General features: G+C 43.2%; 1 protein-coding gene across 1 annotated transcript; it reads right to left on the bottom strand.

Annotated features, from left to right (window-relative positions):
- Nucleotides 1-10: 10 nt before the first annotated feature.
- Nucleotides 11-13,187, bottom strand: LOC308393179 (uncharacterized protein). The gene is made up of 13 exons (XM_080908044.1): nt 11,193-13,187; nt 10,292-10,441; nt 9,973-10,147; nt 9,247-9,358; nt 8,947-9,129; nt 8,717-8,849; nt 8,448-8,626; nt 7,977-8,115; nt 7,190-7,287; nt 6,100-7,090; nt 5,863-6,002; nt 5,576-5,736; nt 11-1,599 (listed from the first exon to the last, which is right to left on the bottom strand). Exons 1-13 carry the CDS (start codon nt 11,242-11,244, stop codon nt 1,290-1,292), a joined length of 2,823 nt encoding a protein of 940 aa, XP_080764170.1. The 5' UTR covers nt 11,245-13,187; the 3' UTR covers nt 11-1,289.
- Nucleotides 13,188-14,139: the final 952 nt, after the last annotated feature.

The following is a 14,139-nucleotide window of genomic DNA, read 5'->3' as shown; positions in this document are numbered from 1 at the left end:
CATTTTTGATAGCAAAAGATTTCTTTAGAGGACAAAAATGACCCGTGGACATTTAGTAATGTTAATGTATACTTAAAATGCTGTGTCACCTTTGTTATATCTCTTATTTTTACACCACATTAAGTTATATTTACTTTCATTTTTGTCTTCGGGTCCAAACTGGCTCTTGATAGTAAAAGCTGTTGAACCCTGTGCTCTATAAATAGACTGAATTTACAACTTGGGCCAAGAGTTAAACAAGTTTGTGAACTTTGCTCACTGTGGCCTGTAACTGTATAAGCTCATGGAAATACTCAGAGACATAATAGTCTAGTAGATTTCATATATTAGCTAAGAGCATTGGAAAACCTGTTTTCTGGGTCAGAGTGAGGGGCTACCTTGCCTACATGTGGAGGCAGGAGCACCACATTTAAACGGAAAGAAACATCCCCCAATTCAGACTATTAACATGAGCTTTCATGAGGGCACAAAATCATCCATTTTCCCCCCACAGCTGACACCATATACCCCAACACCGTAACAGCTTCGGCCAGCTGATGTAAGATCTTAGCCGAGACCCTCTTTTCCTCTACATCTCTGCTGTGTTGCTCTTTGCATTTCCAGGTGCTTTGATCATGCTGCTTCCCGGCTGTGCAGCTCTCCCCTGCAGGTCCTCTAACCCTGAACGCAGGACGTTCTGTCAGCGCTCCTCTTCACCAAAAACTAGCTTTACAAATGGTTTTGTAGTAAATCATGTTTACAAAAAGGTTTGTCCTCCAGCTTATCTCAACGTCTTTGACACTGTTGTGTAACGAAGTGTGCCATCGACCAGTAACAACCTGTGTTTTGTAATTTTAGTGTAGTGTTACTGCTAAAAATTCAAATGAATGCTAAACCAAGATGAAAAAGCAACTTGGGAAGTCAGGGAAAGTTGAGTTGTTGATCTCATCCTCAAAAACATCATATCCACCATGTAAAGTGAACATTAGAAGAATTTGTTTAACAATGATAAAAACTCATGCATAGTAAATTAATTTTTAGGCTTGAATTTACTTTGTCATGTGACAGTTTTTAACGATTTGTTGCCCTCCTCGTAGAGTGACCTAGATTCGTTATTTATTAGCCTAAAAGCCTATAATAAAATAATTCTAAACACGAAGAAGCTATCAATGTTTTACTTAAAGCAGATATTTTGAACTCAGGACCATCCAAAGAGCACATGAATGCAGGGTTAGTGTATGTTTCAGCTAGCAGAAAAGGTCATCAGTCATCAATGCACTTTGATGCTGGCATTGTTACATCAACATTATTCAGAGGGCCATATGTGACCCACACAGTATGATGTATTCAAAATACAGAATTGCTGTATTAAAAACAAAACAAAAAAAACAACCCAGGATCTTTGGATTATTTTTTCCACGGCTCTGACCTGCAATCAGCGGCTGTACAAGCGTCTGTCCAGGCGGGGCAATGGCTGTGAACCCAAGAGTTGCAAGGGGCGCGGGTACGTATGCAGACCCAGGAACTGGCAGAGCTTGCTGCGAAGGGGAGGAGGCTGTTGCATTGGAGACTAGAGGCAGGGTGGATGGTACCCCTGGAGTGGACTGGACGTAGGTGATCCTGGACAGGAGGTACAGATACAGGTGAGGTGATTATTATAAAATGAAAAAAACAACAACAGAAGAAGAAGGCAAGAAGAAGAAGCAGGCGGAAGGAGGATGACATTTATTGTAATAAGAAATGTCAGGAAGGGTGCAGAGGCAGCGACAGCCCATGTTACAGTAGAATAATGAGGCAGACTGAGAGTGCAGGGAACAGAGACACGATTGGAAGGAAAGAGGAAGACAAAAAGAGAAGTGCTGCAGTGAGGGTCAGTTGGTGAGTGTACATCACAGCAAGTAGCACTAGATAACTAGTGCTGCGTGTGTGTGTGTGTGTGTGTGTGTGTGTGTGTGTGTGTGTGTGTGTGTGTGTGTGTGTGTGTGTGTGTGTGTGTGTGTGTGTGTGTGAGAGGAGATGAGAGGTAGTGTGGGGGTGGCAGGCAGAGGCAACTTGGGCCACCAGCAGCATGACTAACATATCCAGAATAGAGCTGTAGTGTTACAGCTGCACCCCTACTGGAATTTCGGTTTCTCGTGTTGTCTGCTCACTGTGTTACAGGAAATATGGAGAAGCTACACAGCTTCAGCTTATATGCTGCAAGGAAAAGATAGCATATTGTTTTTTAATAACTCAGCTGTTAACTTATAATATTGTCGGTGATTACTCAGAGAGTTTTATTTCCCCATTAACTGCAGTAAAAGCCTGTTTGGAATTAAAGTGCCTTTTTTTAAAACCTTGGAAGGCATAAACTGGCCCATTTAGAAAGTATTTCATTTGGTCTAAAACTGTTGAATAAACCTTTTATTATCTAGCCAGTGGGCAAAATCGTCATGTAAAAACACTCCTTCTGATTAACTTCTATTTTGGAAGTAACCAAATTGAGTGCACACGGAGACAGAGCATGTCTTTAAGCTCAAAATGATTTCAGGGAATTATCGCTGGTTAACTGATGTTTACTACAGATTGTGAATGAAGCTGCACGCGTGGCTTGCCTTCTCCATTTTAATGTTGCATCAAAGAAAGCACAGCAGCAAACCTGTAAAGGGAGGATCAACGTGTTCCCTCTAAGTATTTATGTGTATATATATACAGCACATCTGTCATATGCAGAAAGCCTGCAAAATACGGCTGCAGCTATTGATTTCTTTGTTAATCGAGTATCTTATCAATTAAGTAAGTTATCGGATAAGAAATACTTTTGCCTTATTAATGAGATTGCTTATTGGTTTACACTTTAGAAATTACAAATTTTAATAGTTTAACTGAATTAAACACCCATCCACAGAACTAAACTGCTAAATTAAAATAAAAATTAAAAATGCAACAATAGACAGATAACAAATACAGAAATCTGGAGCTATCGCAGCTATCATAGGGGGGGATACAGGGTACACCCTGGACAGTTGGCAATAAAAATTAAAAAAAAAAAAAAGGTACATAAAAACAACAGACTTCAGACTGAGTTCTGACAGGATTGTACCTCCTGGATGAGGTACATTTGCTGTGTGTTCACGTGTATGTGTTTTTAAGTCTTGTATGTGGTGATTGCAATGAAGAAAAACGTTCTCTGAACTGAACTGTTTGCCATGTGCTGAGCTGCAGCATGTCCCAATTCAGAAAACGGATGTTCTGATGGTGTAGATGTTAATAATAATAATAATAACTTTATTTATAAAGCGCTTTAAAACAAAGTGCTGTACAGCTATTTGAAACTAAAAAGATGAATAAATAAAAAGGGATAAATAGCAGTACAAGTAAAAACACAATACAAGTTAAAAACAGTAAGAATTTAAAAAGTAAAAGACAAAGAAATTAAGACATGTAAGATAGGGTGAACAAATGTGTCTTCAACTTAGTTTTAAAAACCTCCACAGAGCATGCCTGCCTACTATTTTGAGGGAGGTTGTTCCAATAATAATCAATGATTAATGATAATTAGTGATAATAATAATTCAGTGTTCAACCTAACAGCCCCAGGTCAGTGGCTGAGAGTTTCACTTGCCCATGCAAACAAAAAAACAAAAGCAACTTTTGAATTTTGTTTTAACTTTTGTTTTTATTTTTATATATATTTTACATTACTAGAGCCTTGAAATAAGCTGTAAAGGAAGGTACGGGGTTTAGTACACCCTATACCCCCCTTTAGATTCGCCCCTGCTTGCTGCAGGTATCACTGTGATAGAAAGTGGCCAGCTGCAGCCTTTATCAATCTGCCTAATTTAAATTAAATGTATTAAATTAGGTTAACAGCTCATCTGCATATTTTATGTGAACTTCTATAGCACTAACGCAGATAGCTTGTAGTCTAAGATAAATGGCGGTGGATGTGAGCAGCTAAAACGTTGCAGCTTGTTGAACAGGTGGGTTTAAAGCTTTGCATGCAGCTTTTTCCAAGTAAAGGTTTTTACAGTGATTAAAGTAACAAATGCTGTTTTCTTTTACGCCACCTGAGCGTCTTGACGACAGCTCCACATTAAACTACGACAGCATCATCTTCACTGCTGCTGTTGTACTATCAGTCTTTTTGTGGAAAAACTGGGGGCTGCATGACCTTAATATTATAATACTTTTTGTTCACACGTGCTCCTAAATACATTCCTACTGCGGGTCTATTTTTAGTCACAAATGTGGGTGAAACGCTCACGCTTACACGGTGACAACCGAGTGCAAACGAAGCATCGAAGCCAAGAATTTGCCTCAAAGATTTTTTTGTAATCGAGTTACTTGATGAATTGTTGCAGCCCTAATGCAAAGACACTTCCAATAAGTGAACAATTACAGAGATCAACTGCAGCTCAGGGATACTGGGGACTAGGGTGCACAAGGGCTGCATATGTTTATAAATGAGTGCTTGTTAATCAGAGCTGAGTCAAGCCTTACTGGCACATTTGTTTACAGCTGCTCTCAGACATGTGATGTGTTGCATTGCTGGGTTTATCTATCTGTTAGAAAATAGCTTTTAAGCTGTCAAACATCAGTCTCCATTATATAAATGCTTTATGTCAGTTCAAACACGTCTGTTATGAACAGCAGTGGAAAGTTTAGAAATACTGTGAGTAGTGACAAACAGCCCCAATAACCACACTGGAAGTTTCACTTCATTTATTAACTAGAATTTAAAATGTGTTTAACACAGGCTGACAGCACTAAAGCTGTTCCAGTTAGCTATGAAAAATGGGAAACAGATAGGTCAACATTTGGCTGCCGGGTAATTCCTCATCTTGCTCACATGCTGTGTAATTTATAGGTAAAGCATTTACTGGATTTTCATTTTTAAAGTGAGTGGAATGAAAGAAAATCCAAAGAGGGGGGCAAATGTGGGTAAATCGACGGTGCTTTTCAGATGAGTTTTTTTTTTTTCTTCTATTGTTGCCCTGCACTGCCAGATCAACAATGTTCTCAGTGAACAAAACACTTTTCTTATGCCTCTTTTAATTTTGGCTCAAAGGGCTATTCAACAGATCATGCTTTCTTTCTCATAAGAAACAGTTGGAGGAATTAGCTGTGCATGTGTTATTATTACTCAGCTGTCATAATAAGGCAGCAGACATGATATAAGTTCTTTAAATACTAACATTTTCTGTTTTCAACACATTAACTTTTTTCTTTTTAATCACATTACTATATTTTGCACCTAAAGAAATTTTGTTACTGATTCTAATTAAGAAGAAAGATAGGACACCACAAGGTTACAAACAAGCACACAATTAAAAATATTTTTTAATGATTTTTAAAGAGTGCCAACATGGTGATGGTGGTGTTTATTTCGTTCCTTGTTCTTTATGGGATCTCTGCACTCCTCTTTCTGGTTTCATCTACTTTCCCAACCCCCAGCTGGTTACAGCAGAGTGCCGCCCCTCCTTAGAGCTGTTTCTGATATAGGTCTCTTTCTTTTAAAGAGGAGTCCTTCCTCCCCACTGTCACCAAGTGCTATTGGTGAACTATTGGTCCCATATTCATATTCACTGTCTCACTGCAGTTTGATATCTCCTACCTTGTAGGTGCTGGTGGCACTAGAACAGCCTGGGAGGGGGCTGATCCTGGTGCTACCACAGCAGCTGTGCCCACTGTTACAGGGAAGGGGCTGGCAGGATGTACTGCTCCACCCTGAGGCAGCTGAGATTGAACAACGGGCATAGGAGCTATATGGATGATCTGGGGGGGAAAAAAATAAAGATAGAAGAACCAACACAAATGTTTATTTGCAGCTTTGCTCAGATAAAGCTTTAATAAGAAAATGACTACAGTTTAAAAACACGTCATCAGTGAAGCACCGCTGACCTTGCTTCCGGACTGAGCTCCATTCTGGACAGGAAGAGGTGGAGCCACAATCGGAAACTGCTGGGCAGGTGCTGGCGCAGTCCGCACTGTTGCCATGGGAACAAGCATTTTACCCTGGAGCGCCGGAGACTGTGCTTGCACTGATGAAAACGCGGATAAACAGGGGGAATGAGCATTTCATTAGAAGTCAACACAGACTATTAGCTCCAGTGCTGTGTCTCCTGTTAGAGCTTTCACCTCTAGTTCCTGGGCCGACTCCTACTGCTGGGCTGGACGTGTATCCCGTCAGTGGACTTGTACCCTGCTGCTTTCCATTGGCCAAGGACACATGTGTCGGTGGAGCTGTGTGCAGGTTGAAGACACTGGTTGGCTGGCTGAGCTGCTGAGGTGGACTCTTTGGGTTGGTGTTGGCAGGTAGGGTAGGCAGAATGTACTGGACTTGAGTGATGGTCTTACTCCCAGGGGGTGCCAGGGAGGAAGCAGGAAGGAACTGGGGCTGAAGCAGGGGCAGAGGCAGGGGCCCGTTGGTTTGGCTATGCTGAGCTGAAACAGCAGTGGGTGGAAGAGCCTGCGGCTGAGATGGCTGGGGTTGTGGGGAGGGGGTTACAAGCTGTATAGAGGGTTGGGGAGGCAAAGCCCCTCCTAACACCAAATTAGTCACTACACCACCTGGACCCATAGCTGGACTGGGTGATGACGAAGAATAGTACCCACCCCCTGTGGCTGTGGCCCCGCCTCCTGAAGCTGAACCAATCAAGAGTTGCGGCTGCTGCTGGGGAGTCAGAGACTTCCTTTCGGAAGGGTGAGGGTTGGATGAAGTGGCTCCATCTCTAGGTTTGCTGGCGATAGGGAGCGGTGTGCTGATAACAGGACGCATTACATTGGTCACCACTGTAGAGGCCACCCTAAGGAGTGGGTTCGCCCCCAGCGAACTTACTGATGAGGGAAGAGGCCCTCCGGCTGGAGAAGTGGACATGACTGACTGACCAGAAGAAAGGGAGAGAGAAGTGGCTTGCCCACTTCCACCTTCCTCCCCTCCAAATGCATCCTTATTCTCTCCCTCTGCTCTTTCCTTCCTCCTGTGGTCCATAAATGCTCCCCCTCCTGATCTCCCCTCATCATAGCGCTTGGTGGTGGGGTAGGAGGACAGTGAGACACTCCTACCATGAGGAGTATGGTGTGAGGAAGAGGAGGAAGCAGAAGAGCAAATGACTGGAGCAAAAACTCTCTGAAAAGGACAAATATACAGATGTTACACAGGATAATCACCTTTAAAATGTTTCAAGAAATCTGTGTGTGTTAAACTGATAGCTATCAATACCATTACCTTTCGATCGCTTTCATCACCCGAACCGTTCTCACTATCGCTGTCAGTCACACGCTCCTTACACTTGAGGTCTATGGAGCTGCTGGGATAAGGGTCCTCTGCGGAAAGAAGCACACACTCCAGCTACACTTGATATTCCTTAAAATTTAACATCCACTCAAAAGGTCAGGGAAAACTTGTGATGCATTCATGTAATGCTGGGAGAAAGCAGAGAACACCTTTTATCCAAGGTTGTCAGCTTGCATTGCAATCTTGTAGTCAGACCAGTTAGACAACTTTAATTAGCCATTTTTGCTGTTACAGAGTTAAGCCCTTTCAAAAGAGGTTGAACTCGCTGTATTATTTTTTATTTTATTTCTAATGCAAATCCCAGATGATGTGCATTTGCAGCCATTTAGCAAGGATATTGTTAATGTCAGTGATACCTGAAACTTCAGACTTGTAATTACAAGCGAGAAGCTGACGTGAACAGTTTTTCACACTCAGCTGCTCATAATTACCGTTTAAATAACCAGATAATTGGGGCATGTCTGAAACTGCTCTCACTTCTTAAAATCTGAAATGTCAAAGTGGCCAATAACAGGAGAGACTAAACAACATGTGACTGTTTCACAAGGAACTAATTGCTGACATTACCTCTTAGTACTGAGTGGGTGTTTTGTTTTTTTTAAACATACAGAAGATGACAATACGCAGTGTGGTTCAGTGCTGCTGGAAGCAGTTTACTAACACATTAATTGCTCTAATCTAATATGGCTGCATGAGCACAGTAGTATTCATTTCTCACCAATGACATCATCATCTCCCTCCTCCTCACAGATGACCATGCGCTCCTCATCACTGGTCATGTCCTCGCTGACCCCACGCTGAGACTGTGCCAAAGGAGGGGCATGGCTCGAGAACTGATTGCCACCATCCCCACACATCTGAGACAAAAGACATATTAGGATGACCTTCTTGTTGTAACCTTATTTGGGTTTGATGTAGCAATGTGTTAAATGTGTTCAAGATGCCAGTCTGGGACTGAAAATGCACCATCCTACTGCCAAAACAGTTTTTTCATGTTTGTGGAAAGCAAAAGTAGAAAACATCTTCTATTGCTGGGAATACAAAATGAATTCACAAAACACATCTTTAAATTTCTGACTGCACTGGTAGCAGTAATGGCTGTCTTTCATTTATTCTTTAAAAAGAAAATACTAAGCTTCAACATTCAATATTCAACGTTCTCAGTTGATGAGCTGTTCTCCTCTCTCACCTGTGCCAGTTCTGCAAGGGCTTGCGTATTACCCCTGTCACTCCGCTCCAGGCTGTGCACAGCACTTTGGGAGAAGGCTCTGGGGCGAGTAAGCTGGCTCGCATGGCCCTCTCCTGTAGTCCTCTCGGACACGCCCACCAGTCCTGGACTGACACCCTTCAGCTCGACAGAATGGGGCTCTATCCCAAGGCAAAAATATCACTGATAAGGACTTGAAGAATAACGGGCATATGAGAATCTCTGTAAATGTATGCTGCATATTGACCAACCTGTGGATTCAGACATGCTCCTCTCTCTGATGTCTTTGCTCCCTGGTACCCCACGACCTTCAGAGCTGGACTTCTTTCTGTCTTTATTGCACCACTTCCAGTCTGGGTGGGCCTTGAAGTGGGCCTCTTTGACCTGAGACCAAGAGAAGGGACAGGTATGCATCTAAACTGATATACGACTGAACCATTTTTCTAAAATTATGTACATCTTTCTGTATGTATCTGGATACCTGGAAAGCCAAATCATGGTACTTCTGTTTCTCTTTAGGTCCTAGAGCGTACCACCATTCCCCAAGAATCTTGCTGACTGTCCTGTTGTCCTGGTTCGGGTGACGCTGGTGAACCAATGCTCGATGGCGCTTGCTGAAAATCATAAATGCATTCATTGGTCGCCTGATGTGGTCCTTCTCCCTCTGAAAGAGTGAGCAAGAAAAACAGTCAGATATTACGTGACATATCTTAATTAAGGACACACTGAGAATTGTGTTTTTGTGGATGCAGTGAATAAAAAAAAAAAAGACAAACACCACCTTTCCAGGGCTGCTCTTGTCTCCATCTTTGGGCAGTGCACTGAGCGACTGAGTACGTCTCTTTCCTGGTGATGTAGAGAGAGGCTGCTCTTGTACGACTCCTGGAAGGAAGCTAAAGGAGACAGAAAAACATCTCTGGGTCTATAATCTTTAATTTTCCATACCCGCATGGAGGCTGGCCCATTAGCACTTCTTCTCTTTCCATCTCTAATATTTAAAAACCCGGTAATTTTCTACTTAACATCAGGTATTATTTACCTTAAGGCTGCGAGTCTATGAGATGTAGACACTGAGCACAAGTAGTTCATCTCCCATGAGATACAGCAGCAGATTCAGCAGATAGCTAATCCATTTCAATGTCTGACAGCCTGGCCACTGCCTTTCATATAGTGATAGAAACCAGAGATGGAATGCTTTTGTTCCCATCTGCTTTGTTCTGGCATTGAGCTCTTCTGCCCAAATTAGCGCAAGGATACAGAAAATATCACACTCCCTTACTGTATGTGTGGGTACACAGCACCACACAGAAAATTACTGTGAAAGCTGGCTTGGACAAATACATAACCACTTTAACAGATAAAACATGAGGGTTTGTGCTACCTCTATTTCTCTGTGTTCTTTTAGCCTGACAGATTTACCCACAAAATCCCAATACAGTGAAAAGAAAGAAAGAAAGAAAGAAAGAAAGAAAGAAAGAAAGAAAGAAAGAAAGAAAGCTGCTCTTACGGGTCATCCACATCACTCTCAGTTTCACTGTCAGGCCTCTCCCTCTCTGTATCTCCTTTCTCTTTCTCTGGAGGCGGCTCATCTGAAGCAGGGGGAGGCCTTGATGGGGGACCTCTCTCTACAGTGGGAGGTGCCTCTGCAGGCTCCTGTGGCAGCGCTGCCACCCCCTGACACTCTGAGGAAAAACAACAAATTATTCAGGGAAAAGAAAGCAGTAAATGCTGCTGAAGTTTCAAAGGAAAATAACCCGAAACTGGTGACAACACCTTTCCCCCCCCCCTCCTTACAGCTTCTAGGTCAGTCTTAATATAAACATTACCCGTCTTCAGACTGGCTGCTTGAGGGTGGTTGACTGGGTGCTGGCCCTCTCCTGGCTGAGAAGTAGCATCTGATTGGGTAGGTGCCAGAAAGGGGACCAATGAATGCCAAGGGAAGACTGGCACTGACCGGGGCTCTACATTGGTCCACACTGCAGAAGATAAAAGGAATTCAGATTAATTTACCTGATAAATTCACAATATGAGGCCTTGCCTTGAATTCAGATTCAAAACAATCTGTCATTCGTACTAACAAATCAAGAAACAGCTTACTTATTTAGAGGAGTCACTGTAACACTTACACAACAGTCGCATTCCTACTCAATGACCAATTAGTTTACAATGTGATCAAGCACAAATGTTATATTATTTTGGATGGAAAAACAACAAAAAATACTAAAAATCAGACAGACAACAACAGAGTACTTCTTGCAGTAGTACTTTGGCCACAGTAGCATCTTGCATTTTAGCCATCTAACCACAGGCTGGATAACATCTGGGATAATAGGTAAAGGTCGGTGGTTACATGGCAGAATAAGAAAGAACCAGTGCTTTGAAAGCTACCAGTAATATCAGTACTGCCACAGTAACAGATCAGACCTCCATCCACTAAACTGGTTAAATCATTCCAAAAACTGCAGATGTACAAAAGGACTCTCTGTTCCCAATAACAGGCTGAATGGAGAACAGAAGCCATTACCAAATGTCATAAATAAAACAAATGCTGTATAACTCACTATTTCCTTTACTGAAAGAAAGAAAGAAAGAAAGAAAGAAAGAAAGAAAGAAAGAAAGAAAGAATCTCTAGATAAAAATGCTTCATACATTAACAAAAACACTCAGAAAGGCATTACACTGTGTACCTGCATTACACTTCAGGTAAACAATAAGATATGGACTAACCAAACATGCTTAATCCTTGGCGAAGATACTGAGGATTCTCTGATGAGAACATTGTTGAAAGAAATCCTTGATGTTTTCAAAAGAAAAAATCTTTTTTTTAAAACGTAATGATAATGAGTCCTTTTAAAATCTTTCTTCTATAACATGTAGATATCCAGGTAAGAGAACATGTTTACTCCAAAAATCTGGGAAGCTCATAGTGTGTCTGGATCCCTTTCATCCCTACAGGTTGCAGCCATCATTCAGAAGAATAACTGCATCACTTCCCGACATGATGAGGTCTTCAAGAGGTATCCTTATTTATTTATTTTTAACCTAACTAAAATACGAGATAAGAGTCCATATATCCGTATCGCAGTATGCCGCAATCTAATAACGCACACGGAACAAACATCAGTGGACAGGGTGTACTGTAAACGATTCGTAAGAAAAAACTAAATAATGTTACATTTGTGCGAATGTAGCGGTGTACAGACGAGCCACTGAAAAAAGACGATTATGATCGAAGGCAGGGTTCCGCCTCCCTTTGGTCTAATTACCCCCGATGCCCTCTCTCCCTGTTTGTTTACATTACTACAGCAGCCCGGGCATGAAGGGGTTAACAAGGCCTCGAGCCCATCCACGGCCTGGATTGATACAGCCACCCGGAAACTACGCAGTCCTCCTGGGCCATGTCAAAACGTGCTCTGCGCTACTACACGGTTTTGGGCAGGTGGGGCTCGGCAGGTACTGAGAAGCACATGAAGTCCCGGACTCGCACAGCTACAGAGCGCCGTATCGATCAGGGTAAAACAGCGCTCCAACAAGCAAAGTGGGCTGATCACAGCTCAAGTGATTCTTCTATTTCCAACTACTGTGAATCTGCTTAATGTCCAAGTGTTCGCCGTTTCCCTCAACACCGACTTTCAACACTTGCTGATTCGGGCATTTTAAAAGAAAAAGAGGGGGGGGTTAAAAGAAATCACGGCAAATTTAGCTGCCTCTTGCAATAACCGGAGCCTCAAGTGCACCGCTCCAAATTGGACCAACCTCTCGGGAACGCCCCTGGTCGTGCACCCGCCGCACAGACACGGGCAAAAGAAACGCAATTATTTTCATGTCGCAACTATAAAATCCTATTTTCAAATGTACTGACATCAAATATAACACTGTCTGTTAAGTGCATTACTCCGAAACTTGTTTCTCTGATATATGCCCCCCACCCCCCTCGGGATTACGATATCCACCTGTTTTAACCAGGCAATTCAGTTAACACCTATAAAAGAAACACCGAACTAGTTGTATTTGTTCCCACTCATAAGAAGACATCGTTACCGTAAATCTGGTGCATTCATCCATCACCCTGCGCTCACAATCCCGCTATCCATCAGTTTGATTACCGAGAAAACCACCTGTACTGTCTCCGATTTAGCAGTTCCTATCCTGCCTGACGAATCTGGCCACAAACCTGACGTTAGCTAGCAACTGATGAGACTACAACACAGCGATGAAAGCAACCACGGTGAGGACTCCTGGCTCAAGTCAGCGAGGAGAAAAGGAAGGAGGGGAGGGGGGTGAGATGAATCGCAGTTGCTGTTGTATTTTTCTTACTCCTCCTCGATCAAGCTTTCGAGGCAGCAAAAGAGTGACCGGTTGTAGATGCCCCCCCCCCCCCCCCAGTACAGGACCAGAACACGGCGGGGGGTGGTGGAAGGAGGTGGGGGCTTTAAACCCCGCGACGCTGGGTGATAGCCGTTTGAGAGGTCGGTCTGTCTGCAGCAGGTTAGCTAGCCACTTCGTGCGGACGACATCGGCGCGCACACCGTCCAGTCCGCTGACTACTTGCTGTTACTCGTGTTGTTTTGGCCCAGAAAAGTCCTTGTATCACATCTCCACACCTCCCAGCCCGAGTTTACTCCCTTATTTTTGCCTCATTCGCTCTCTCTCGCGCGTAAGCCTTGGCCCTTTCTTTCTCTTTCCCTCCTCTTCCTCTTGTTGTAAACTAGGCTGCTTGCCCCCCCCACACACCTCCTGTACTCGTACCCCTCCCCTTCTCGTCCTGTCAACCTCGCCCAGCCTTGTCCCGCCCCCCCTGGGCGAATACTATTCGGCTATTCGCCCTGGCGTCGAACCGTCATCTACCCGCCGCGCACGCTGATTGGCGGAAGGGTGCGCTGGAATGCCAGTCATATGCAAATTACACCCGGCGTTACAACTATAACCTCTTCTCCCTCTAATCTCGAAGCTTCTTTAAAATACTCAATAATAGTTAATAAATATTTTCACTGTATCGATATGGGAACACGAGCTGGAGTCCGTGTAAGGCCTCAAAAGTGAGTATTTTTGTGCTTCTTTCTTTCATTGGTGGAGGAGTCGTAGTAAACCTTGAGTGGTGGGTGAAAGCGCGTATCAAACGCCGACACTCAGATGTAGGCCAACCGATAGCTTAACAGAATTTAGAGAAGCTCCGCCCCCTTACTAATGCTCGGCTCCAGTTTTAATACACAAAAAGACCACACATGCAGGGAGGCGCTAGTGTGCTATCTGCGCTTTACCTGTCACGCTGCTTCGGTCTCTCTAGGGAATCTGCACAGGGGGTGGACTCTGATGAGGACTTTGGGGTCAAGATTGCAATGCATACCCTCACCCAATAAACCTAGATAAGCATGCAGGGTCATTACAAGTTAGAAATATAAATCATTCGAAAAAGGAATTTGAAATACATATAACCATTTTCTGGTGATGCTACACGTTTGCTTTCAGAAACACAGCCAAGAGCCACGAGGCAAGTGGTGCAATTTTCCCCAATAAAAAGCTCTTCAAATATTTTCCATCTCTTCATCATGCAAATGTGCCTCCTCCAAGACAGAATTAAAAATGTTCTGATGCAACACTCACAGGGACAAGGAGGAAAAGTGAAAGAAAAGAAGAAGAGAATTGAAAACAGGAGAGCAGGACTGGTTAGAAA

This window comes from Rhamphochromis sp. 'chilingali', assembly GCF_963969265.1.
Source record: "Rhamphochromis sp. 'chilingali' genome assembly, contig: SCAFFOLD_153, whole genome shotgun sequence".
Classification (NCBI taxonomy): domain Eukaryota; kingdom Metazoa; phylum Chordata; class Actinopteri; order Cichliformes; family Cichlidae; genus Rhamphochromis; species Rhamphochromis sp. 'chilingali'.
Note: the sequence above shows the minus strand (reverse complement) of the source record. Positions and strands in the feature narration are given on the sequence as shown.

Bases quoted from the DNA above. Each gene is read 5' to 3' on its own strand.
- LOC308393179 (XM_080908044.1), bottom strand. From the start codon at position 11,244: ATGTTCTCATCAGAGAATCCTCAGTATCTTCGCCAAGGATTAAGCATG. The intron at 9,130-9,246 runs GTGGTGTTTGTC...TCACTCTTTCAG, and splicing joins ACAAGAGCAGCCCTGGAAAG to AGGGAGAAGGACCACATCAG. The intron at 6,003-6,099 runs GTGAAAGCTCTA...CGTTTTCATCAG, and splicing joins AGTCGGCCCAGGAACTAGAG to TGCAAGCACAGTCTCCGGCG.